Below are 23,521 nucleotides of genomic sequence, written 5' to 3'. Positions count from 1 at the left end.
GAACCGGTACCCGGACCCGAATAGTATTCAGGTAAAAAATTTGGACACATACCAAGACCCGTCGGGTCCCTTGCCACCTTATGACTATAAGCTTTTTTTTTTTTCCCTATCTTTTACCATCGTGTATCTTATGACTATGAGTTTCTCTTTTTTTGCGTATAATAATGTAAAGGTTGCCAATATTGTGACAACATGATCACTTAGCGCGACCCTAAAAACATATGATTGCCATCATATGCCCTATGACTATGGGTACAGGTCGGGTTTGGCTGGACTCAGAATTGAACCCGAATAATATTCGGGTCCAAAATTTAAACCCATACCCGGACCAGAAGTTGGGCATACCTATTGGGTCTCGGGTCTAGTAGGGTCCATTGCTACCCAATAAAAATAGACTCCCGTAATGTTTTTCTCGTAAAAAGACTTGGTAATGTTTTTCTCGTAAAAAGACTTGGTTTCTATACGTCCAAACCTGCATATGTAGAAATACGAGTCTCTTTATAAATCTATTTTTGAGATGAATTTTAAGGCTTAATTTTTAAAGACAATTAATCTCCAACATGGAGACCATGAATGAAAAAATAAATAAAATTTAGAAACCACAAATAATAATTAGAAAACGTTTGCACCATTAATTTCCATCGTGTTTGAATGGAACACGTACTTGGCCTTACACTTTGTGGACGGCATATGTAAAAATGCGGTCCAACCCCGCATGAAACAATTTTCCCTCGTAAAAAGCCCTAAAATCTATCACCCATCCATAGCCCAGCTTACACTTCAATAGCCTCCCCTCTTCTTGTTTCCTAGGGTTTGGCTTTTATATCATCATCACCAGCTCCCTCTTTCTCCCTCAAAACCCGTGATTTTGCCGAGGGATTCTTAGTCCGTTTCCGGAGTAGGCCATGGGGGATTTCTGGAGGTTTGGAGACGGACGCCAGCAGGCCATGATGGCTCCGGCTATGCCCACAAAGCGTTCTCGCACTGAATTTGGTTTGTCTACTTCTTCTTCTCTCAATATTTCATTTATATCTTCTTAGATCTATTTATGTCTTCTTAGATCAGGATTGTTTAGGGTTATGTGGGTGTTAATATGTTCTTTGCTTTAGTTAACCGATTCTCAAAAAAAAAAAAAAACAAGTTATCTGCTTTCTTCTTAAATGAAATCAATTTCATGTAGAAATGGATAAATTTTTTCATTTCCTGATGATATTTTTCGTTGTATTTTGAATATTTTAGAGCTGCACTTATTCTTATGATTGTTTGAACCGGATCACCCCTAGGATCACGTGATGATTCTTTGTCTTGCAAATTATCGCTTTGCTCCCCATTTAGGAAATGGTATTTATTTATTTTTTGTCAATCAATCAAAGTTAATTATCATACAGTCAGTAATACTCGTGCTGTCATTTATATTTATTTTTAAATTAAATCATGTTTTTGGGCTGGGGCTTCTGTTTTTGGGTATTGTCACTGTAGCTCCATTTTTTTGCAGTTTGAGTTGACCGGTGGATTCTATGGGTGTTGGTTTTGTTTTTGGATTTTGGATGATAGGCTGGGTTGTGAAGGGGATTAATACCTAAGAAGGATTCGATGGATGTGAAAGTGTGGGTTGTGTAGGGATTAATATTTAAGAGGACTTGATGGATGTGAAAGTGCGTTGGCTGGTGTTTTTTATGGTAACATTAAAATGTTTCGTTGCTAATTTTTGTCAAATGGAATAAGATTAGAGGAGTGTTCATGGGGGGGTATGATGAAGTATTAATTTGGAGCCCTTCTTCTTGGGTTTGTGTGTTAGAGAGAATGTCATGGAAGTTTGGCATGTAAGCTTCTTATTTTCATCGAAAAGAAAATGGAATCTTAATTTTTCTAGATGACGCTTGCGGGGTAATGGGATTGGTGAAGGTTCATAGAACCAAAGACTGGGCTTTTGCGGTTCAATGAGTTTCTATTGCTCTGGTGTTTTAGAAGTACTTGCTTTTTTTGGGTGTCTCCGTCGTTTCTGGTCTGCTGTCTATACTTTTTGGGTGCCTTCATTGTGTCCAGTCTCCTGTATATCCTTTTTTGGGTGCCTTTGTTGTTTCTGGTCTCCTGTCTAGTGTCATTGGGTGGTTTTGTTGATTCCTGGTCCTTTGTGGATCCTTGAGGTTGCCATTAATTTGCAGCTGCTGTTCCATTATGCACATAGATTTAATGTATTTGATTGGATTATTGAGACTACCACTAGTTTGTGCTAATCCCTTTCAATGCCAAAAAGTACATTGCAAAGAAATGATTTTTGGAATCTCACTAGTGCATTCCACTATTAGAAATTGAAAATTTGGAAGTAATGTAAAATATTTTAGATCAGAAAACTCCAAGCTGGTGAGACTGTAAGTTTGCTTAAAATTTAAATATTTGAAATTTGATGGAGGTCAATGCAAGCAATATCCGTTATAGTTTTGTTATTGCAATTTAGTTACAAAGAATTTGTAATCAGAACCAGTCCATTTAAAATAAGAATATTTGGTTTTGTTCTGAGATTGCCTTGTCTTGAGACGGATTACACAAATACTCCACTCTTAGGAAAAGGAAAAAAAAGTGTCGGTGTTATATTTTCCTTTTTCTTTGGTCATAATAAAGTGCTTTGATTATGAAAAGAAAAAAGAAAAAAGAAAAAAGAAAAAAAAAAAAATGGTTTGATAGCTGGCATGGTTAAGCTTCAAAGCTTAGTTGAGATCAAAATTTTTCCTTCCTTGAAAAAGTTATATAATCTCTCAAGTTGAGTTGCAATTAGAAAAAAAAACATGGGTGGGTCATTGTGCTATTTACCTCTTGAAATTCGCTGGAACAGAAATTTGTTATTCTAAATTCTTGCCTAGTTGTTGGGCTTGGATTGACTTGTAGAATACATGTTCAGTGAGAACTCATTTGGTGCTGAATCTGTATATACTTCATTCTCTTTGGGTGAATGTCTCTTGACCACAATTTGTAGCTGGAAGCCTGCTTATTTACATAATTATACCATTATTTTGTTCACTTTTTCATGTCATGGTCATCATCCAAAAAGACCATCTATTTTTGGGGATTATAAACTTCTGGTTGTTTCTTGCTATTTCTGAGAGTCCGTTTGTTTTTGTTTTTTTAAATATTTTTACATCCAGTTCACCTTCTTTAACCATGATTCATGCAATAAGTATAAACCTTTGCGAAGAAAACTATTTATGGCCATTTGTCAGTAAAATTGATCGTTTTGAATTATATTTTCCATTCTGGGCACAAGAAAAGAATTATTAGACTTAAGATTCATGTAGTTCCCTTCTTAATGTGATTTAGAACCCTTGTACAGTGTATTCCTCCATCATAATTCGATCCATAGCCATTAAACTGATGATGAATCATTGAAGCTATGTCTGATGTGTCTTAGGCAGGTTGCTTTTTATTGAAAATTAGAATGAACTAAATTGTCAAGGACTCTAAAGGTAATCTTTCTCAAAAGAAGTTGTCAAGGTGCCTATTTTTTGGTCGGTCTAATCTACTATGTCTCTATGGTACTTTATTTGTTAATGGGCTCTAGAGGAACAACTTACATGGTCACCTTGCATTTATTTAGGATTATCATTAATCGATGAGATTCCCGTGAACTGTGTATAAGATTTTCTCTTCTTGCAAAAGAAGAGCAAATCGTTACTTTTCTCAAAAATAATGATAAGCAAAAATAGTTTCAAGTAACCATAGAAGCAAAAAGGGATGTACTCTGCTTACAAATACCATTGAGCAGCTCTACACTTTTCAAGAAATGCTTGCATGTGTAGGAGAACATTAAGCGTTTATGGCATGCATTTCCATCATCACGGATGACTCCTACATGGCTGCATGTATGCAATTGAGACACTATTTTGGAAGTGGGAGTTCCCTAGACATCGTTTATCATGTTTGTTGTCCTAGTGCTATTATGGAAGATTTTGCAGGTTTGGGACCGTGAGGTTGGCTGTACCCATGCAAGCACACATGTGCATGTGCACTCTCACATTCGTGCAATTTGTTTGTGTATATCATCCACTAGGGCTATTGGTAGTTCATAAAAAGTAGATCTACTGGAATCCTTTGTTGAGATCTATAGGCTGGGTATTGCATCCAATATGGGTTCTACCTGTAACTCTCTAATTAGTAATGTGTTAGCAGCTTCTTTGGGATTTTAAATGTTTAGTTCTCTATTTGGGGGAATAGAGGAGCCCAAGACAGGCACTGATCGTGAAATTATGAGAAAAGTTTATTGTTTTCTTGGTCTACACAATACTTTACTCATCTACAAGTAACAATGCTTCATTAAATCACTACTTGACCTTGTAGATGCCATGCCTACGGTTACCAGACATGATCTAGGAATGCCCGGTGGCCTTGAGATGTCTGGTTATATGCAGCGTGAAGAAGATAGGGGAACCCGTGTGATTAGGGACACTGAATCTCTTGGAGCATCATATGATCGCTACCTTCGTAGTGGGGTATTTTCCCTCATTTTCTGCAATTTACCATTTTGATGATAGCATACGATAATCCAATGGACCATCGGATGACATAAGGGATTGGTGTTATTGCCATCCTATGAAATGATTGATGGTGATGGAAAGAGTGGGATCCAGCAGAACAGAATATGATGCACGATGATGCTGAGAGATTGGGATTCATCTTGGGGATTATTTTCTGTTCTGGTGGGTCTGATCCTCTCTCCATTATTACCCATTATTTCATAGGATGATGATGACCCTATGGGCTGTGATTTTCCATACTGCATTGGACTATAGTAATATTTTCCTCTTGTATGTTTTATTTTTTTCAGTAAAAACCATACTCTTATTTTTGTCTTGTGACATGACTAACATATTTTCTTTAATTTTTACTTATGATGTGACTAATAAACTGGTTTTTTCAGCAAATTACCTCCTTTGGTGCTGGAGAACCTGGTAATCTTGGTGGAGGGGGCATGACTAGGCCTGTGACTGGGGGAATGCCTGGCCTTCCTGTTGAAGATCCTGTTATGATGGGTGTTCCAAACATGGATCCCAGTTTGGGAGCTAAAGGGCGAAGCATGCCATTTGGTGGTGGAAGGCCTGAAATGATGCTTCCTCCTGATGCTTCGAACACGCTTTTTGTTGAGGGCCTTCCATCAAACTGTACTCGTAGGGAAGTTGCACGTATCCTTACACATCATTATTGATCTTATGCAGCTTTTATTTTTGTTTTTGTTGAGCTCAGAATCACTTCCCTAAAATTTTTGTTTTAAACATATTGTCAATGTTTCTGGGTTTTTTTTTCATTTTCTCTAAAATTTTTCATAGATCTAGCTTTCTGAAAGTTGCTTGACATTTTATTGGAAAACCAAAAAGTTGGAAGTGTTCCAAAGAAAAATCATTCTAGGCTTGTGCTAGAATTTCCTTCACTTGGGTCTCAGATATCTTCCGCCCTTTTGTTGGTTTCAAAGAAGTAAGACTTGTGAACAAAGAGTCCAGACAAGTAAGTGTTTGTTTTCAGTCGAATGTAATTCGAGACATTAATTTATTCCATTGTGCTCACTTTAATTTATTCCATCGTGCTGAGCATTGTTTTTCTTAAATCTCCTGCAGCCTGGAGGAGATCCATTGGTCCTTTGCTTTGTTGATTTTACAAGCCCAGCTTATGCTGCAACTGCCTTGGATGCTTTACAAGGTCAGTATACTTCTTCATTTATCAGAAGGGAGAAAAATATGGGTGTACTTATTGTTCTCCTAAGAGAGGATTTGATATCATTGCATGCATGTTCATATATACATGCTTACAGCTACACGGTTGATCTATATGTACCATAGAAATTCGAGTTTGCTAATCTTGTCAAGCTGGTCTATTTTTATTGAGGCTATTATTAGATCCCCTCTTTGTATTTCTAAGAGTATTGTTAACATAGGCTTTGTTTAGTCGTCCATGCGTCAATGTGTTTGCTATACATACCTTGTTAGGTATCTCAGCATTGATGTGCTAGTTATTCTCTTTTGCGGTATTGGGGCTTATATCAGAAGTGGTAGAAGAGTTTTCTAGAAAACTAATGCTTTGTTTTGGAGTGGCTTTTAGAATGCATTTTGCCAACACTCAAGCATGGTTTTATGCAAAATGCCATTTGGCATTATATCCCAAACGGGTATGTAGTGGAAAAGCAATGTCATGGTAATCCATTACCTCTGTCAATCAATAGCTATCCCAATCGAACTATAGGAGATAAACAAGGTAATCATGGCGAGAGAGTCTTGGTCCATAAAATAGTGGACGTCCCCCTATAATGAACTCAGCAAGTAGGATTTGTATTCACCAAGCTCTTGTTAAGTCTATCCACTGCCAGGCTGAAGCTGAACACCTATCACATGACCGTTGCTTAGAGTGTGAGTACGTGCACCCTTTGCATAACATGCGATGTGTACGACTACATAGCAGTTTATTTCAGTAATATTTCTTTCTGGATGATCTCTACTGGTTTTCTGGTCCCTGGGATGACTTGTACGCCGCAGATGTGATGACTTGCACGCCGCAGATATAATGACTACTTATCAAAACATGTTTAACTATGTCAACAATGTTACACTCAACATGCTAAAGCACTATTTTAGTGTGCTTTGCTACTGCCCTCATGCTTTGATTGATGTGTCTTCCATACCTATGCCATATTTTTTTTAATTTTTTAGTTGTCCTGGGCTCCCTCTCATGTTGTTGAAGAAAAGAGCAAACGATTGCAAACCGGGGTTTAGAGAGAAGTTTCTTTCACTGCCCTCTCTACCCTTTCTGTCCCTTAGTCCCATTTCTGGGAACCCTTTTGCAATCATCTCTCCTCACTTATAAAATGAAAGAACAAAAAACACATAAGAATTCTCATGTCTCAAGAATGTTCAACATTCATTTGTGAAGTTGTCTGGTTTCATTATCCCCTGTAGGTTACAAACTTGATGAGCATGATCGAGACTCCCCAAACTTGAGGCTGCAATTTGCCCGTTATCCTGGGCCAAGGTCAGGAGGTGGGCCCCGTGGGAGACGTTGAGGCCTCCACCCATTTGCCTAGCTATCAGGTGAGTAGCATTACATGCATTGCTTTGTTTTTTCCGCTGCAAACTAGTGAAATGCCACCGTTTTGAAAATTAACTACCAAAATACTGCTAGCTTAAGAACTTCCAAAATATGTTACCAGGTTTAGTCATATTAGATGACTATCCCTATGTTTCTGAGAAGCATACTCTCTCTCTTTCTTTCTCTTCCCCCTTTCTTCCCCCCACAAATGACCACAAAAAACCGGGCCACAGGGACTGGTGCATTGTCCCCATGCATCTTTTTCTAATATCAGTGAGTTGCCAGTTGATGCTGATCACCTCTCCATCTCCCCCACCCTGCGCATCCATGCATATTGATTGCTGGCAATAACATGTCTATATCTTATGAATATTTTGTTAATATTTTCCCGAAAAGGGTGGCATTTCTGTAGTGTTTCACCTTACGTTTTCGAGCACGAGGCGCAGGATTCGTAACAGTTAATCGTTGGAGTTGCGGGCGAGATGGGATCGTGTTATGGTAGACGTTTGTTCGAGATATTTGCGATAGTGAGAGAGAGACGGGGTTTATTTAGATGTCGTATGTTATCTACTGGGTAGGAATCAGATTTGCAGTTTACGCTTTGGGAGCCCTCTTGGTGATGATTATCGAATTTGGTCGACTTGGCATTCGGTTTATCTTGTTAATCGCTTTATAGAAACTGTGCGACTACATCGGATCGTATCATAATTCATAGGGATTGATTGAAAGAAGTTCGTGGGTTTTACTTAGTTTTCCATCGTAGAGTTTTCCTCATATTTGATGGTAGTATTTTGCTAGGCTTTGTAAACATGACTTCAATTTCTGCAGGTTTTTAGCATCACCTTAGTGTCCCTTGTTGACATCAGATCATTGAGGTGATGCTCAAAAAAAATGTAGGAAACAGAATTATCATCTTCATTCCGGTTTTGCAATTTCCATTTTTTAAGCTGTTATGCGGTTTTTCTATATTTTTTTTTTGCTTTTTTCTTTCTATTTTTTTTAGTTGTGGGGAGGGGATATTTGTTTTCTCGGGTAACAATTTACCCGCTGCTATTATCATTTTCACTTAGATTAAATCGTTATATTTATTTATAGTTTAAACTTTTCTGCGACTTTTGGTTTCTCTTAATTAACCTAAATTATTTAGGTAAGCTGTGCACTTTGGTATCAGAATCATAAAGACTAGAAAAAAAACAGTAGGTCTGATTGCCAAATTGGTTAAATATTGATTTCTACTTATTTTTTAATATATCCCAGTTTTGTTTAAGATTAGACTAGCCAAGATATTGGTTTTTATGGTCTGATTTGTTGGACCGGACCATTGGTCCGGTCTTGATAATGCTTTTGCAAATTCGTATTAGATGAGGCCAACATGTATACGATCGATAAAGTCTCGTAATTGTCATTATTTGTAAATTTATGATGTATATACTATATTTTGACCCGCAACATTGAGAATCAGGATTCATGTGGCCGACTCAATTAATCGGGAAAAATGTTAAAATGATGAAGATGATGATCCTATATTTTGATCACTTTTATTAATTTATGACGTCTTTGTGGAAATTAATTTTTTTTCTTTTAAAAAAAGCATTAAGCGTATGGTGTAGATTAAAGAATAAGATAGTTCGTCTAGTTTAAAATTGTAGTTGGCCTACTGGTCTTTCTATAATTTTAACCTTATGTGCCTTGTGGTCTAGGTTTTAACGTCCAACTCTTTGATTGTTTTTTAAGTGAAATATATCATGCTTATAATGGTCAGAGTATGCTTTTTATATTTATATTTTCAAAGTTTTATTGTGTAAATATTTTTATTGAACTGAGGTGTAGAAAATATTTATGTAAGAAATACAAATGAGTTCTTATTTGATTTGCATTTTTGAAGTTTGGAAAATGATTTCTTTGTGAATTTTTTAGCCTTATGTAATTTTTATCTTTGTTATGTCATGCGCTTGTGAGGTTTGGATTTAGCGTGTTTGGGAATGCGCCTGTTCTAGTGAGTCCACCCCCTCAGAATCCATCCTGGAGATGGGTTTCGAATCCAAAATTTTGTATGTGATCTGGAAAAGAGGAAAAGAAAAAAGGAACTTTTGCGCCTTAAAAGTGATTTATTGTGTACCTTTTTTTGGATTATTTATTTTTTAATTAATCAAATAAGAATACATTTTAAGTCTGGAGCTCCAAATTAATGAATGCGAGGTGAAAGTGGATTTACAGCTATTATTGGGGATTTGTTTCAGGGCTTAAATCCCTAGAAAACCAAGTTGGATATGGGTCGTGGCTCACTCACCGAATACTTTTTCTCTATCGTTCGAATAGTTAAGGTGGTGGGGTTCTACCCAATGTGTATTGATAGCGGTAGTACCAACGAATTCTATGATTCTCATCTCACCACAGGATAGAGGTTCAAATCTTTATTTACTTACCTTTTTTTTTTTTAAAGTTATTTCTTGCTGAAGAATCCTGTCTTTTTAAAAAGAAAATAATCTTTATTGGACAAAAAAAAGAAAAAAGAATCCCATCTTTTAAAATTTACACAAATTAGGAATCTTGCTTGGGTCAAGACGATAGAGATAGGGTTTTTATATCACATCTCAAGTTCCATTCCTATTTAACCATGTTAAAAATAAAATACACAAATTATGATTTGGGCTTTGGTTAATTAAGATTCTGATTGCAACCCTATATCCCAAGATCAAATGTTGGTACTAAATTAGCCGAAAAAGACAAGTTGATGGAGAAATGGTGAGGGCCAAATATCCCTGAATTTTTGGTGTCCTTTAGTGGTCAAACATATGTAAATAATACCAATAATTAAGAAAAGCGTTATGGTAGTATAAATTTGCTAATGATGTTAAATAATCTCCTATTAAAAATTATTCTGAAAAAAAAAGGAAAATGCAAAGGCATTTATAATGCACGAATGCAACAAGCTTCACCCGAAAGTGTAAGAGTTGGGGTTTCAAGAGCTGGTGTACGAAAGTTTATATTTTCCAACAAAGAAAGAATGCATGTTAAGCGAAAATAATTGGGGTATATTTGTTTACTGGATTTTAGTAGGACGAGAATTAAGAGTACGTGTAGGTTCCATTCTGTAATAGTGTGATAAAAAAGGAAAAAAAAAGCAAGGAGAGAGAGAGAGAGAGAGAGAGAGAGAGAGGTGGATCATATACCAAAGGTGAGAAGTTTGAAGGAATGGAATCTCTTTTGCAGTAAAATTTTCTTATTCGTGGTACAGTGTAGAATTTTGAGTTTGTAATGGTGAGGGCCTGGCCTTCTAATCCCATCGTACATTGATGGTGTTGGACCATCCACTTATTTTATGTGATGTTTTCATGGTCCTACTCTCTCAAATCACTTTCACCATCATATTGTGACCATTTCATAATAAAAGTGTGGTACTTAATGGGTGGATAGGTCCCGCTCTGGGTTTGGACAAGACTGGCGGACCCAAGTTTTATCCCTCTTGAGATGGACCCAGCCCGACCTAACCACATTAGCTCAAGTTCGGGGTTGACCGGACTTGACTCATCATGGGTTATAATATTATATCGTTAGTATGCATAAAATATTCTAGTGATGATATATATAAAATTTAATTTTATATATATATATATATATATATATATATATATATATAGAAAATGTTGAGATTAGCCCATTAGCTTATATGAATATATGAGCCCAACGGTTCAGATTGAATCGGGTTTAATCTAACGATCGCGACTTTATTTTGTATTTAAATTTTAATGTCTTTTCGAAGAATCCAAATAGTTTGAAAGATGTGTATTTTTTAAAAAATAGGAAAACGTAATAAAAATATCAAAAAAATAATTTGTAAAAAATAAATTGATCAAAATACCTCAAAATTAAAAACATAATTTTAATTTGAAAAAAATTAAAATTAAAATAATAAATCAGATCGTGATCGTCAGATTAGTCCAGATTCAATATGATCGTTGCGCTCATATATTCATAAGAGCTAGTGGGCTAATATCAACATTTTTCATATAAATATATAGTGATGATCTTATGAGACTTTTTTACACTCATGTGTGTAGGATTTCAAAAGGTCACTATTAAATTTGACACAGATCTTTGGAAAAGTTATTATATGGGTGTGAGACTTGACTTTTTTAGAGATATGTATCAAATTTAATGGTGATCATTTGGTGTCCTACACACATGGGTGTAGGAGTCATTTCTCATATATATACAGAGTAATGATATTATGAGACCTTCCCACACCTATGTGAGTAGGACGTCAAAGAATCACCATTAAATTTTGATATATATATTTAGAAAAGTTATCAATAAACCCATTCACCTTAGTTTTGTACCCATGTGATAATTTTTTTAGAGATCTGTGTCAGAATTTAATAGTGATCATTTGAGATGTTATTCACATGGGTGTGGGATGGTTTCATAGTATTACTTATATATATATATATATATATATATATATATATATATATATATATATGGTTAAACCACAACTGGTCAGCTATAATGAATAGTATATAGGTGGAATGGGAGCAGTCAGATCTTCATCATGCGGTTCATTATGCACATAATTATTTAATTTTATGTTTTTTTTATGTAAATCTGATTAATATGAAATTCTAAGTGTATATACCTAATACTATTGTGCACCATATAAAAAAATTATTTTCAATAATTTAAAATGATTAAATTATCCCTATCATTTTTTAGGGGTGTTTTGGTCATTTTATATTATGAGAAATATATTTTTTATATATTTTTATTTGTGCGCCCTATTTTTTAGTACACATGTCCAAAATTTCATTATGATCTGATTTATAGAAAAATAATTAAAATTAAAACAGTGATATGCATTCTGAACCGTATAATGAAAATCTGATGGTTCCCATTCTACCTATAGCACTATTCATTATAGTTGGCCAACTATTGTTAGTTATTTTCCTATATATATATATATATATATATATATATATATATATATATATATATATATATATATATATATATATATATATATATATATATATATGTGAAAAATATCCCATGTGCGTACTACTACAGTAAACGTCCAACGGTCCAGATTGAAATCGGGGTCGATCTAAAGCTCATGATTCTATTTTGTGTTTGAATTTTAAATTTTTTTCTACAGGCTATAGGTGAAAAAGAAGAGTGATTTCGTTTACCATCATCATCATCCAAAGTTCATCGCGCGGTCACGATTGTTCGATAGTGTTTCATTTTTCATTTTTTTTCTACAATTCGGAATGACTTGAAATTTGAAGCGTGTATTCATAAAAAATAGGGGAATCTTTAAAAAATATATATAAAAATATGTTACATGAAAAAAATGGTCAAAATACCCCCAAAAAGTTTTGAGGGTATTTTAGTTAATTTTTTTTACGGATAGTTTGTTGTATATTTTTATTAAATGCGTTTCAGTAAGATGTACATACTTTCCAAATTTCAGGGCATTTTGATTTGTAGAAAAAAAAATAAAAAAATAAAACACTATTGGACAATCGTGATCTCGTAATGAAATTTGGAAGGTGATGATGGGTAGGTGAAATCACAATTCATTTTCACCTATAGGTGTTGGGAAGACTTTTCTTTGATATATACATATGAATATATGAGTTGATACGAGCCCAATGGCGCAGATTGAATCTAAGTCGATCTGACGGTCACGATTTCATTTCATATTTGAATTTTTATTTTTTTCTACAAATCCAAATAAACTGAAATTTTAAGCATGTATTTTTCAAAAATACGATAATCTAATAAAACAATCAAAAAATAATTTGTAAGAAATAAATTGATAAAAATACCATTGAAACGTTTTGAAGGTATTTTGGTCAATTTTATAATGTGAATTATTTTTAAATATTTTTATTAGGTGCGTTTTGATAAGAAGAATGAATGTCTAAAATTTTAAGTTATTTGGATTTGTATAAAAAAAATTAAAAGTCAAACATGAAATAAGATCTTGATCGTCAGATCGGTTCAAATTCTATCTAGGCTGTTGGATTCATATGTTCATATGAGCGAGTGGGTTTATCTCAATATTTTTTTTTATATATATATATATATATATATATATATATATATATATATATATATATTTATATATATATATATGGGTGCGGTTTATATTGTGCCGAGGCTCTAAACGATCAAATTAGAGCTCTCCTTTTAATAGTGTAAAGAAATATGACTTTAATACTGGAAAGTTTTGTGATAGCCTTAAAATATATTTTCATCTTTAGTTGTAAAATTTAAAGCTTAAAAGATAGTGTAGATCAAACAGATCTATGAAAACTTGAAAATATTTAAAATTGATGGTCCAAAAATGTGTTAAAAGATGTACTATTTATGAAACTTGAAATCCATTTTTTTCTCATGTCCTTGATTTTTGATATAGAGATGATCAATTTGATTATATTTGGGCATCAAAACAAGTTTTGAGGTAAGCTATAATTTGATTGTTTAGAGCTTAAGCTCTATATAAATTTTTCCCTATATATATGAGAAGGTACTGCAAAATGCCTATCAGTGAATTTCTACTATATTTCATCTATACTTTATCACCATCCAAAGTCCATCACATGGTCACAGTTGTTCAGTAGTGTTTGTTTGTTTTTATTATTATTGTACTAATCAGATTTATTTAAAATTTGGGGAGTTTTTACATATGATCAAGTTCTATCAAAATCAAATATTAAAACAATAATAGTCAAAAAATAAAATGGTAAAATTATCCTTAAAACTTTATAGCGGTATTTTGTGTAATTTTTATCATTCAAATTATTTGTTTTATATTTTATTCATGTGCATCTTATTAAGGCGCACAGACTTACAAAATTCAGATCAATATGACATGTAAAACAAATATTAAATTTCAAATTCTATCAGATATCTGTGATTGTGTGATAAACTTTGAACGGTGATAAAATTGTAACTTCACCTATACGCGTTTTATATATATATATATATATATATTATAATAATAAAATTGATATAATATAAATTTTGACTTGGATTAGACTAAACCCAAACGGGTTGAGTTTGGGTTTTAGTCCACTTTGACTTGGACCCAAGGCTTGAAACCAACTAGGTTTGGGTCAAACCCATATTCTGTCTTTCGCCGTTAGCCCAAGCCAGGTCCAACCGGTTATTTGCTTTCGAGTCTCAACACTTACGATAATACCAATTGAATGCGTGCTCTTCGCACGTGGACTTAAATGCATCAGCATCGAATAAAATACTTGAATTTTAAATCAAAAGAATAATGATCTAAATTTGATCTGGCGCAACGATTGTTGGTTGATGTATAGAGAGTGGAAAATTGGCTTGTGCATCCAAGCCTGCCCTTGTTACTATGTTGGCTTGGAGATCTAAACCGTCCAATAAAATAGGGTCTGAAAAAGTAAAATCAACGGTTCAAGTATTTTTTCTAAAAAATATTATTTTTAATTTTTAAAATTTATTTATTTTTACATGTTAATAATTTTTATGTTAAAGGTTATATATTTCCTATAAATTAAGATTAAATTCTATTTCAAAAATAAATTATTAAAGGGCTCGCATTTCTGCATGTGAGACTGTAGACTCATATAAACGGTGTCCATACTCCATAGAGAGTGGGCATGAATCTTTCGCTCTCTCTCTTGAAATATTTTTCCTCTTATCTATACCCTTTTCCTTAATTATTTATAAAATTGTTCCATATAAAATCTCCCATCCGATCTTGATTAGTTAATATCCCCATTTCGTCTTAAAAAGCAAGAGATGATGATTAGGTAAATATCCCTATTTCCTATTAAAAATAGTGAGAGAATGTCGGTGGAGAGCGTTTTGATTGGCGATGAGAAAGTGAGAGATTTTATGAAGAGGGCTACGGTTAAGGGAGGCCCATCTCCTCTACCATGCCATATCCAATTGCCTCGCCTCATCTTACTCTCTCCCGTACCCTACCAAAAGGCTCTCTTTTTAAAGGTTACCTACCCTAAGCCCCCTCACATAAGACCTCTCTTTAAGGTCACATACTCCAAGCCCTCATACATAATAGGGTCTTACTTTCAATCAATTGCCTGTCATACTCTTAACACTTGCTCTTTCTCTCTCTCTCTCTCTCTCTATATATATATATATATATATATATATATATATGAAAAAAGTTTGTGAAGTTGCAACTTTAAATTGTAGAATTGAGGTTCACTTAACAAATACATCGTGAAAGGTTGTTTTGAAATTTGAAACTCTCTAATTGATCATCTCAACTTCGAGATATATATATTTTTTGTTTTTTTTGTTTTTTTGTTTAGTCTAAAAGTAGCGCACTTTACAATAGATTTTGTAAGGTTCATTTTCAATATTTTTGTGTATTTATAAATCTACTTTATTTGAACCATTTTTGAAGTCTAAACTTTTATAATAAGAACTAAAAATGGATTCTCAATAAGATCATTTATCTTTAGTACAAGGTAGTCATAATTAATCTTGATCATTGGATGTGAAATTAGATGGCTGCATTTATTTCATTGACCATTGGATGTGAAATTAGATGGCTGCATTTATTTCATTGACCAAGCATAAACTTCAAAAGAAATTTTCTCAAACTTTATGATTCACACAAGCTTTCAGATTTCACATCAAATGGTTGTATAGAATTGTGACCACTTTCTATAAAAGGTAAATGGTATACAATCCCATAAATTTTTATGCCAAAATTACATATATGATAAAATTTAATGGTGCTGATTGTTTGAAGTTGAAACCTTATGGAAACCAATATATATATATATATCAAGAGACCACGCGAGTGACTATAATCTACTCGGTCATATGGACATTGTATATGTTTTATATGAGATAGTAGAACATGTGTCTTCTACGGGGAGTGCATGGGTTTGAGAGGCAAGGTTGTGCATGAAAGTGGGGATGCTTATGGCTCGGTCCAAGGAGCCGGTCATTTGGCGGTGGTGGTGCTCGGTGTGTCGGAGCCGTTGAGAGAGGGTGTTGAAGTGGCTTGAGAGGTGTGTTTGTTGTTGGCAAAGGTGGACAAGCACAAGGATCGGGATTTCCTTGCCTTGGCATGCTCGACCTGGGTGTGGAGCCCAAGTGCACCCACTTGTAGGCTTGACAGTCTGGTGGGTTGGTGTCATGTTGAATTGCAGCATTGTTGACAACCGATGGTTGATGGTGCATGCCCCAACTGAACAGTATGGTACATGTACCATAGCTTTCAAATTCTTTTCTATTTTTCAAATAGCTTTTGTTCAGAGTTGGAGATTTAAAATGTGAGTTTCATGTTTTAATCGCAACCTTGTCCTCAATAATCTTCCATCCATCTTTTTTAAAAGGGAAAAGTTTTTATGAGTTACTTGTAGATTGTAGAAGTAAGGTTACAACAATCTATGCCCCTATTTTAATTGGACGATTTAGATATGATACTATCTTATATAGCGTGCTATTTTGAAGCTGTTATAAAAAACCCATCAAATCTATATAGTCTAACTAAAATCGATAGTGTGGAGCATCCAGCCTTTCTTCTATGGGCAAGGTCGCAGGCGTATTTGAATGCATTTCTGAATATTGCCTATTTGACTAGGAGCCGAGTCTAATCAAGGAACCTTGGAGTCGCTCCAATTATCCAAGATTTTCTTTTTTTTTTTTTTAATCTCTTGTTAATTGCATCCTGGTTGGCTTGGGAATCACACTGTTGGACCGAGCAAATTAGAAACGAGCCCCTCATGATCCGGGGGCGGATTCCAATTTTCAGATCACTACATGGAAGAATCATAACTAGCACGTTTGATATATATATATTTTTTTCACAAGTTTTGATTTCTATTTTTTTTAAAAAAAGACACATTAAATTTTACTATGTTTAGGTTTTGTGGGATCGGGAAGAAGCGGCTCTGCGTGTTTATGGCTGAATGTTGGCATCACCCATAATGGTAGGCAAAGGAATGGCTCACTCTCACTTTCTCCCCCTAAAACAATATGCATGCACACAATTTTCTCTATCAAGGAATCTTCTCTCTCTCTCTCAAAAACACAATTACTTTTTACTAGCACCGTTTTTACTGGTGCCGTTCATACTCTCTATTGTATTTTTATTTACACGTACACATTCTATCATTTAATTCGTGTAGTTGACCTCGAATAGTTGAAAAAATGCTCTGATGATGATAATTCTATTATTCGTGTACAGACTTGCTCTCGCTCTCTACAGATTTGACATGAAGAATACAGTAGTAGAGATAGGATCTCTCTCTGTCTACAGGTATGGCACGAAGAATACAGTGAGATGAGGATGCTGACAATCAAATTTGCATGCCATGTTTATTCTTACTCTTGATGTTGCAAGGTTCTCCTTCTTTTGGCCTTGCCCTCTTGTTGTATTGGCTCTTTGCAATCACCCTATGGCTGTTAATTCATTTATGCATTTATATGTTTCTACAGGGGATGAAGCTGGTTGAGATGTGTGGAGAACTGCTTGGGTTATCCTTTGATCTATTTTATTTCTTGCCTTTATCTTCTCTGCACATTGTTCTCTCTTTGGGGAGAGCATGGCATTCGCCAATAGCACTGAAAAAAAGGAGTAATGTCTTGCAATTTATCTTACTAGAGAAATTTACAAACTCAACTCTCCAGTTTCATGAAATCGGATCTTGATCCAATAACAGATTTATAACATTCGAAAAATTATAAACTTTGCAATCTGGTGTCGGGAGCCTGAAACATGAGCCCAGCATCAATTTGGTGTCCGGAGCCCAAAACATGAACCCAGCATCAAGAGCTTACTGCTGTATGCTCGGTGAGTTGCAACCATGTCTATAAGTAGGCCGATGAAGTTACAGATGACTTGGCGAAGAGGGTTGTATCTATGGAGTCATCAATTGTTTCTTCTCATTTGCTGTAATTTTGTGATGTAACTACCTCTTGATCTAATAAAATTAAATACTCTTGTCAAAAAGAAAGAAAGAGTTTACTCATTTATTTTAGAGAGAGACTAATATTATAGTAATGATCATATAATCATATTTATAATTACTAATGATTATTAACATTGTTAGAATCTCAAAATTAAAAACTAAAAAAAAATAAAATTATAATAATATAAAACATGCACATAAATTTGGAATATTCATGGGGGTAGTTAGGAATATACTTTGTTATTGGTTTTTTGCGAAGTTAAAAAGAAAAAGGGAGGTGAGAAAGAAAGGCAGTTGTTTTGTGGGGGGGGGGGGGGGGGGGGGGCTAAAATTCTTTTGATTTATCTATTATGTGATTTTTTTTTGCTTAAAACAATGGCAAGGCAATCGAAATCCAACAAAGTAATCTGTGTTTACACCTCTCTCTAAAAAATGAGTATGAAATCTCTCTCCTCCCCTAAAGACCTCTCTGATAAATGATGAAGACCTCTCTAAAAAATGAGTATGAAATCTCTCTCCTCCTCTAAAGATGGGGAATATGATTTAGAGTCACCTACCATGAAATCTCTATAACATCACAGCCCTTTCCTATTCTTGCCATATCTGTCTACCCTTCAACTCTGAATTAATAATGTACTTCTAACTCTAAATTAATAATATAATGAGCAATGATTTCATGCAACGGTTGTATAATAATATAATACGATAATTTTAAAAAATCATCGGCCATTTGTTTGATCTAAATTTCAAAATACAGACTCTTTTTATTCTAATGAACAACAAAAAAAAAAAATTTAAAAGAGAGTATTTTTTTAACCCAATTAATATAAGCCATCTATTTTGCTGAGATACTTAGATCTAAGCTTTAAAATGATATTTTTTCTTTCCAAAATTTTTAGATAATTTTATTATCATTAGATTAACAAAATTAAAAAGAAAAAATTGATTTTGAATTCATAAAAGCTTAGATCTTGAAATTCATCAAATGGACGGTCTAGATTTATTGTTGGAGACGATTCATTTTGGCTGTAAATTAGTTTTTTTTTTAGATTGATTATTGAGATGAAAAGAGTGTGCATACAAATACCATAAACATAGTTTTTTAGAAATGTAGTTGCATTATACTATAATACAACCGTTGCATGAGATCACCGCCTGTATGTAGTATAGTATAAATAAAATAAATACATGAAATACAATTTTTTTTGAGTGGGGTACCACTGGTTGTGCAACTGGTAGTATCTCATTCCTCCCCCGCCTCTTCTGTATTTAAACTGAGAGGTCTCTCTCTCTCTCTTCATCCAAATCTCAATCATGGAGCCACAAAAACTAGCCGGCCATCGGTCACCCTGGTACACTGAACCCCAAATCCTGGCCCATAACAAACCTAGGAAGCCTCATATGCTCAGCAATTTCATCCAACACACTGTAAATCTCAACAGACCGAGGGTGCGACATATCCTCCACCATGAACTTGTGAACCCCACCATCCACTTCGATCGAGCTATGCCCTGCCACCTTTTGAATCCCATTCTTTCTCATCTTCATTCTCACTCTAGCGACCCCATCCCACCTATCTCTAGCAGCATATATATTTGACATGATCACATAGTTCCCTGGATTGTTTGGCTCGAGCTCGAACAAGAAATCGACAGCTTTCTCCGCAAATTCGATATTACAATGAAAACTACAAGCCCCAAGAAGAGCTCCCCATATGACTGAATCGGGCATCACGGGCATGCTTGTTATGAGCATGTATGCCTCTGTTAACTGACCAGCTCTTCCTAGAAGATCTACCATGCATCCATAGTGTTGCAATTTGGGGATTATGCCATAGATCGAGTTCATTGAATTGAAGTAATTCCGTCCATGGTTCATGAGTCCTCCATGGCTACACGCACTTAAAACACCAACAAATGTTATGTCATCTGGTTTTAAGCTACCAGTGATCATTTGATTGAAGAGGTTGAGTGCGTCCCTCCATTGACCATGCACAGCAAGGCCTATGATAATGGTGTTCCATGAACATAGGTTTCTTTCAGGTATTTCATCAAAGAGTTTCCATGCCTTGTCTATGCAACCACATCGGGCATACATCTCCATTAAAGCATTGTCAACAAAAATTGAGGCGTACCCATTTTCTCTCACATAGGAATGTATCTCTTCACCTAATCCCAAAGCCCCGAGGCTTGCACAGGCGGGGAGAATGCTTGCTAATGTTACCTCATTGGGGCTCATGCCTTTCTCTGTCATCATTCGAAAGAGGCTTATTGCTTCTAAAAACCGATCGTTTTGGACATATCCGGCAATCATGGCAGTCCATGAAACAACTGTTTTGAGCTCAATTGTATCAAACACCTCTCTTGCTCTGCACAAATCCCCAATTTTGCCATAGCCGGCAATGAGAACATTGCAGGCGACGACCTCTCTCTTTCCCATTTCATCAAACAGTTTTTCTGCATCACCCAATAGACCGGCCTTCGCATACAAGTCAACCATGGAGGTGGTCACAAAGAGATCAGAGTAAAAGCCCAATTTGACAATATGGGTGTGGAGGCTCTGACCTTCATGAATTCTACAGAGAGAAACACAGGCCTTGAGTAGGAAGGTGAAGGTATACTGATTTGCGGGGAGGCCATTACTGTGCATGTTTGAGTATAAGAACAAACTTTGTTCAAAGGGGCCATTGTTCGAGTAAGATTGGATCAGTTTGTTGTATAAGAATGGTTGGGGTTCAAGGATTTGATTGAAGAGAAGGCGAGCGTAATGAAGGTTGGGGAGTTGCAGAAGCCTGGTGATCAAGAGCTTGGTTTGATCCAGGCCATTCCTGAGTGTGTGGGCGTGGATTTGCTTTATCTGGTTCATAAGAGAGAGAAGCAATGGCGATACAGATGAGGTGCACTCATTTTAAGCGTAGTGAGACGTTTTAGAGAGAAAGAGAGAGAAAGAGCGTTAGAAATGGTTAACTCGTTGTCATCCATAGTTACCCAGCGGGAGATCATTTATCTTTGGTAGCTCACAATTAATCTTGAGCCGGAGATCATTTATATTTGGTAGCTCAGAATTAATTTTGACCATTGGATGTTAAATTATATGATTGTATTTATTTTTAAACTTCAAATTTTTTTTTTTGAATCTATTTGATTTCACATGGAATGGTTGTGTTTATCTATTGGATGTGAAATTAAATGGCTCTATTTATTTCATTGACTAAGATTAAACTTTTAAAAAAAAAAAATTGAACTTTATGACACATTGAAATTATTAGATTTTACATCCATTCAGAATTGGGACTTTGTTGTATGAAAGATAAATGGTATCATAATATACAATTTTATAAATTAAATGAAGATGACCCTTGATGGTGTCTCTCTCATGAGAAGAGAGAAGGTATTGTATTTATAAAATTATGCCAAATAGTTGAAAAAAGACTTGGATGATAATGATGCCAAATGATATTATCTTCTAGTTGAGTATATTGTAAAAGGCAAGCTTTATATGCTTCTCCTATAGCATAAACTTTACAGACTTCCTTTTATCCAACCCTCTATTCTGAATGGAATTACAGTGTCACGTAGTTACACTATTTTATTTTTAATTTTTTACTATTTTGACACCAAATTTTAAACGTTCAATCCTCTACTAAACTTGTACTAGTGAAAAATATAAAAAAAATATTTTCACTAAAATAAAATCTCCAAAATACCTTTGAAAGTTTCAAAGGGTATTTTGGTTATTATATTTTATCAAAAATTTATTTTTAATATTTTTTATAGGTGTACCCCAATGAGAAGATGATACGTACCAAATTTCATATTTATGCAATTTGTATAAAAAATTAAAAATAAAATACTTTGAGACGTCGGATCTAAGATCAAATGATGAGCGACTCTTTTGATCAAAATTGGACAGTTGGATATAAGGGAAGCATAGATCTTTTATGATCTAGAGGAAGTATAGAAACCGTTCCCTATTGTAAATTACTTAACCAAAAAAAAGAGTATATTGTAAATTTACTCACTTATGTAAATTCCAAATGTTGGGGATGTAATCACTTCAAGCAATAGATTAACCTCAATTAAAAAAAAGAATAAAATATTAATTAAACCCTGATTCACCTTTGAAATGTAATGTCCTAAGATTGGATGGGCACCGTCTAAATTTTAGAAGGTAAGTTCTAAGTATCAGAAAACTCAAAATGTCAAGTTATTTATTTGTGAGAATAACCATCTAGTGATTTTAAAGGGTTTTCAAATTTTAAGATTCAAAATGTTTCCCAAATGCGTCTTTTGACTTAGGGAGTAGATGTACATGCTATGCTCTTGGCCTGGACCTTGGGGAGCCCCATTGTGGTTTTTCCTTTTAGAGCTTGAATTCCTGTTTGTGGCCAAATATTTTTCTTTAGGGAAGCTATTGCTATTTAATCTATGTTTTTGTTTCAAAACAAATATTCTAATTTTACCTCCTTTTCTTTTTTGCAGGGCCATTGTTTTGAGTGGTACTTAGGGACCACAAATAATTATCCTTCTTTTTTCTCTGTCGGTTAAAACCCTTTGGAAATTTTTTTTTTTTGGGAGACAAGTGGCCCCATTTTTCTCTCTCCTTAATTAATTAATTCACTTGGTCTTTGACACTTGGTTGTGATGTGTAAATACCATCTAATATTCATCACTTATGTGATTACTTGGAACATCAACCACATGCCCCCTCATAGCCCTTTTCCTCATAAGTACGTTTTTTTTTTCGGTTTTGAAGAGGTTTTGGAGAACCAAACATGAAAAAGGAAAGGAAAAAATTTATAGAAGGTCTCAACCTTGTACTGTGTGGCTAGGGTGCACGTAAAAACCCATTATTGAAGATTGTTCTTACGTTAGAAAACTCTCAAATCGATCATCTCGATCTTAAGCTTCATAGACACAAAAACTTTCGATGGAGGGTCCTAGGAGTTACAAGAGCGGAAAAATAGAATTTTTAATATGGTTTGGATTCGGTTCAGGGTAGCTTGGGGTCTCTAAAGTTACTGTTTTTTTAAAGAGCATCTTATGAGACCCTCCCACACACATGTATGTAAGACCCTAAAGGATCACCATTAAATTTGACATAGATCTCTAAAAAAGTCAAGTCCCATATCCATATGATAACTTTTCTAGATGTCTGTATCAAATTTAATGGTGATCATTTGAGGTCTTACACACATGTGTGTGGGAGGGTCTCATAGGATCATTACTCTTTTTAAAATTTGGAAATTCTAATAACTCATCGCTTCAACCAAATGTGAGATGGGTCCCAACGATAGAAGAAAGTTTTAAGATCAATTTTGATGATTCATCCTTGTGAAACCTAGGGAATGCAGAGTTGGTGGGGTATGTAGGGATAGTATGGGATCCATCTTATTTTGCATTGTTGGCCCATGTGGAGTGATGACAGCAAATCATGCTCAACTTGCGGCTTTGTTGCAAGGAATTTTGATTTGGAGAGAGAGAAGTTTGGAAAATACTGATACTTGAAAGTGATTA

At 34.7% G+C, this 23,521-nt stretch overlaps 2 protein-coding genes across 9 annotated transcripts; one reads left to right on the top strand and one right to left on the bottom strand.

Moving 5' to 3' along the window:
- Positions 1-763: 763 nt before the first annotated feature.
- LOC18441586 (RNA-binding protein 2) lies at positions 764-18,054 on the top strand. Of its 8 annotated transcripts, none has more exons than XR_016040295.1 (9): positions 764-993; positions 4,333-4,484; positions 4,913-5,174; positions 5,432-5,493; positions 5,604-5,685; positions 6,936-7,067; positions 16,959-17,024; positions 17,282-17,353; positions 17,533-18,054. XR_016040295.1 is itself a non-coding variant. In XM_088846137.1 (7 exons), exons 1-6 carry the CDS (start codon positions 906-908, stop codon positions 7,037-7,039), a joined length of 750 nt encoding a protein of 249 aa, XP_088702263.1. In that variant the 5' UTR covers positions 764-905; the 3' UTR covers positions 7,040-7,067; positions 12,218-12,529. The 8 variants fall into 8 exon arrangements, 4 of the variants coding, with proteins under 4 accessions (XP_088702263.1, XP_006851878.1, XP_011626072.1 ...); XR_002282164.2 differs by having other exon boundaries at positions 17,282-17,437; XR_016040296.1 differs by lacking the exon at positions 16,959-17,024.
- LOC105421224 (Pentatricopeptide repeat (PPR) superfamily protein) lies at positions 17,660-21,997 on the bottom strand. The gene has a single exon (XM_088846136.1). It carries the CDS (start codon positions 20,868-20,870, stop codon positions 19,350-19,352), a length of 1,521 nt encoding a protein of 506 aa, XP_088702262.1. The 5' UTR covers positions 20,871-21,997; the 3' UTR covers positions 17,660-19,349.
- Between the last annotated feature and the right edge of the window lie 1,524 nt (positions 21,998-23,521).

Source organism: Amborella trichopoda, chromosome 9 (genome assembly GCF_054954075.1).
Source record: "Amborella trichopoda isolate Santa Cruz 75 chromosome 9, AtrichopodaSantaCruz75HAP2 v2.0, whole genome shotgun sequence".
Classification (NCBI taxonomy): Eukaryota; Viridiplantae; Streptophyta; class Magnoliopsida; order Amborellales; family Amborellaceae; genus Amborella; species Amborella trichopoda.
This window is presented reverse-complemented; position numbering and strand designations above follow the sequence as displayed.

Coding starts and splice junctions, on each gene's coding strand:
- LOC18441586 (XM_088846137.1), top strand. CDS start 906: ATGGGGGATTTCTGGAGGTTTGGAGACGGACGCCAGCAGGCCATGATG. Junction 994..4,332: donor GCGTTCTCGCACTGAATTTG/GTTTGTCTACTT, acceptor TTGACCTTGTAG/ATGCCATGCCTACGGTTACC. Junction 5,494..5,603: donor TGAACAAAGAGTCCAGACAA/GTAAGTGTTTGT, acceptor AATCTCCTGCAG/CCTGGAGGAGATCCATTGGT.
- LOC105421224 (XM_088846136.1), bottom strand. CDS start 20,870: ATGAACCAGATAAAGCAAATCCACGCCCACACACTCAGGAATGGCCTG.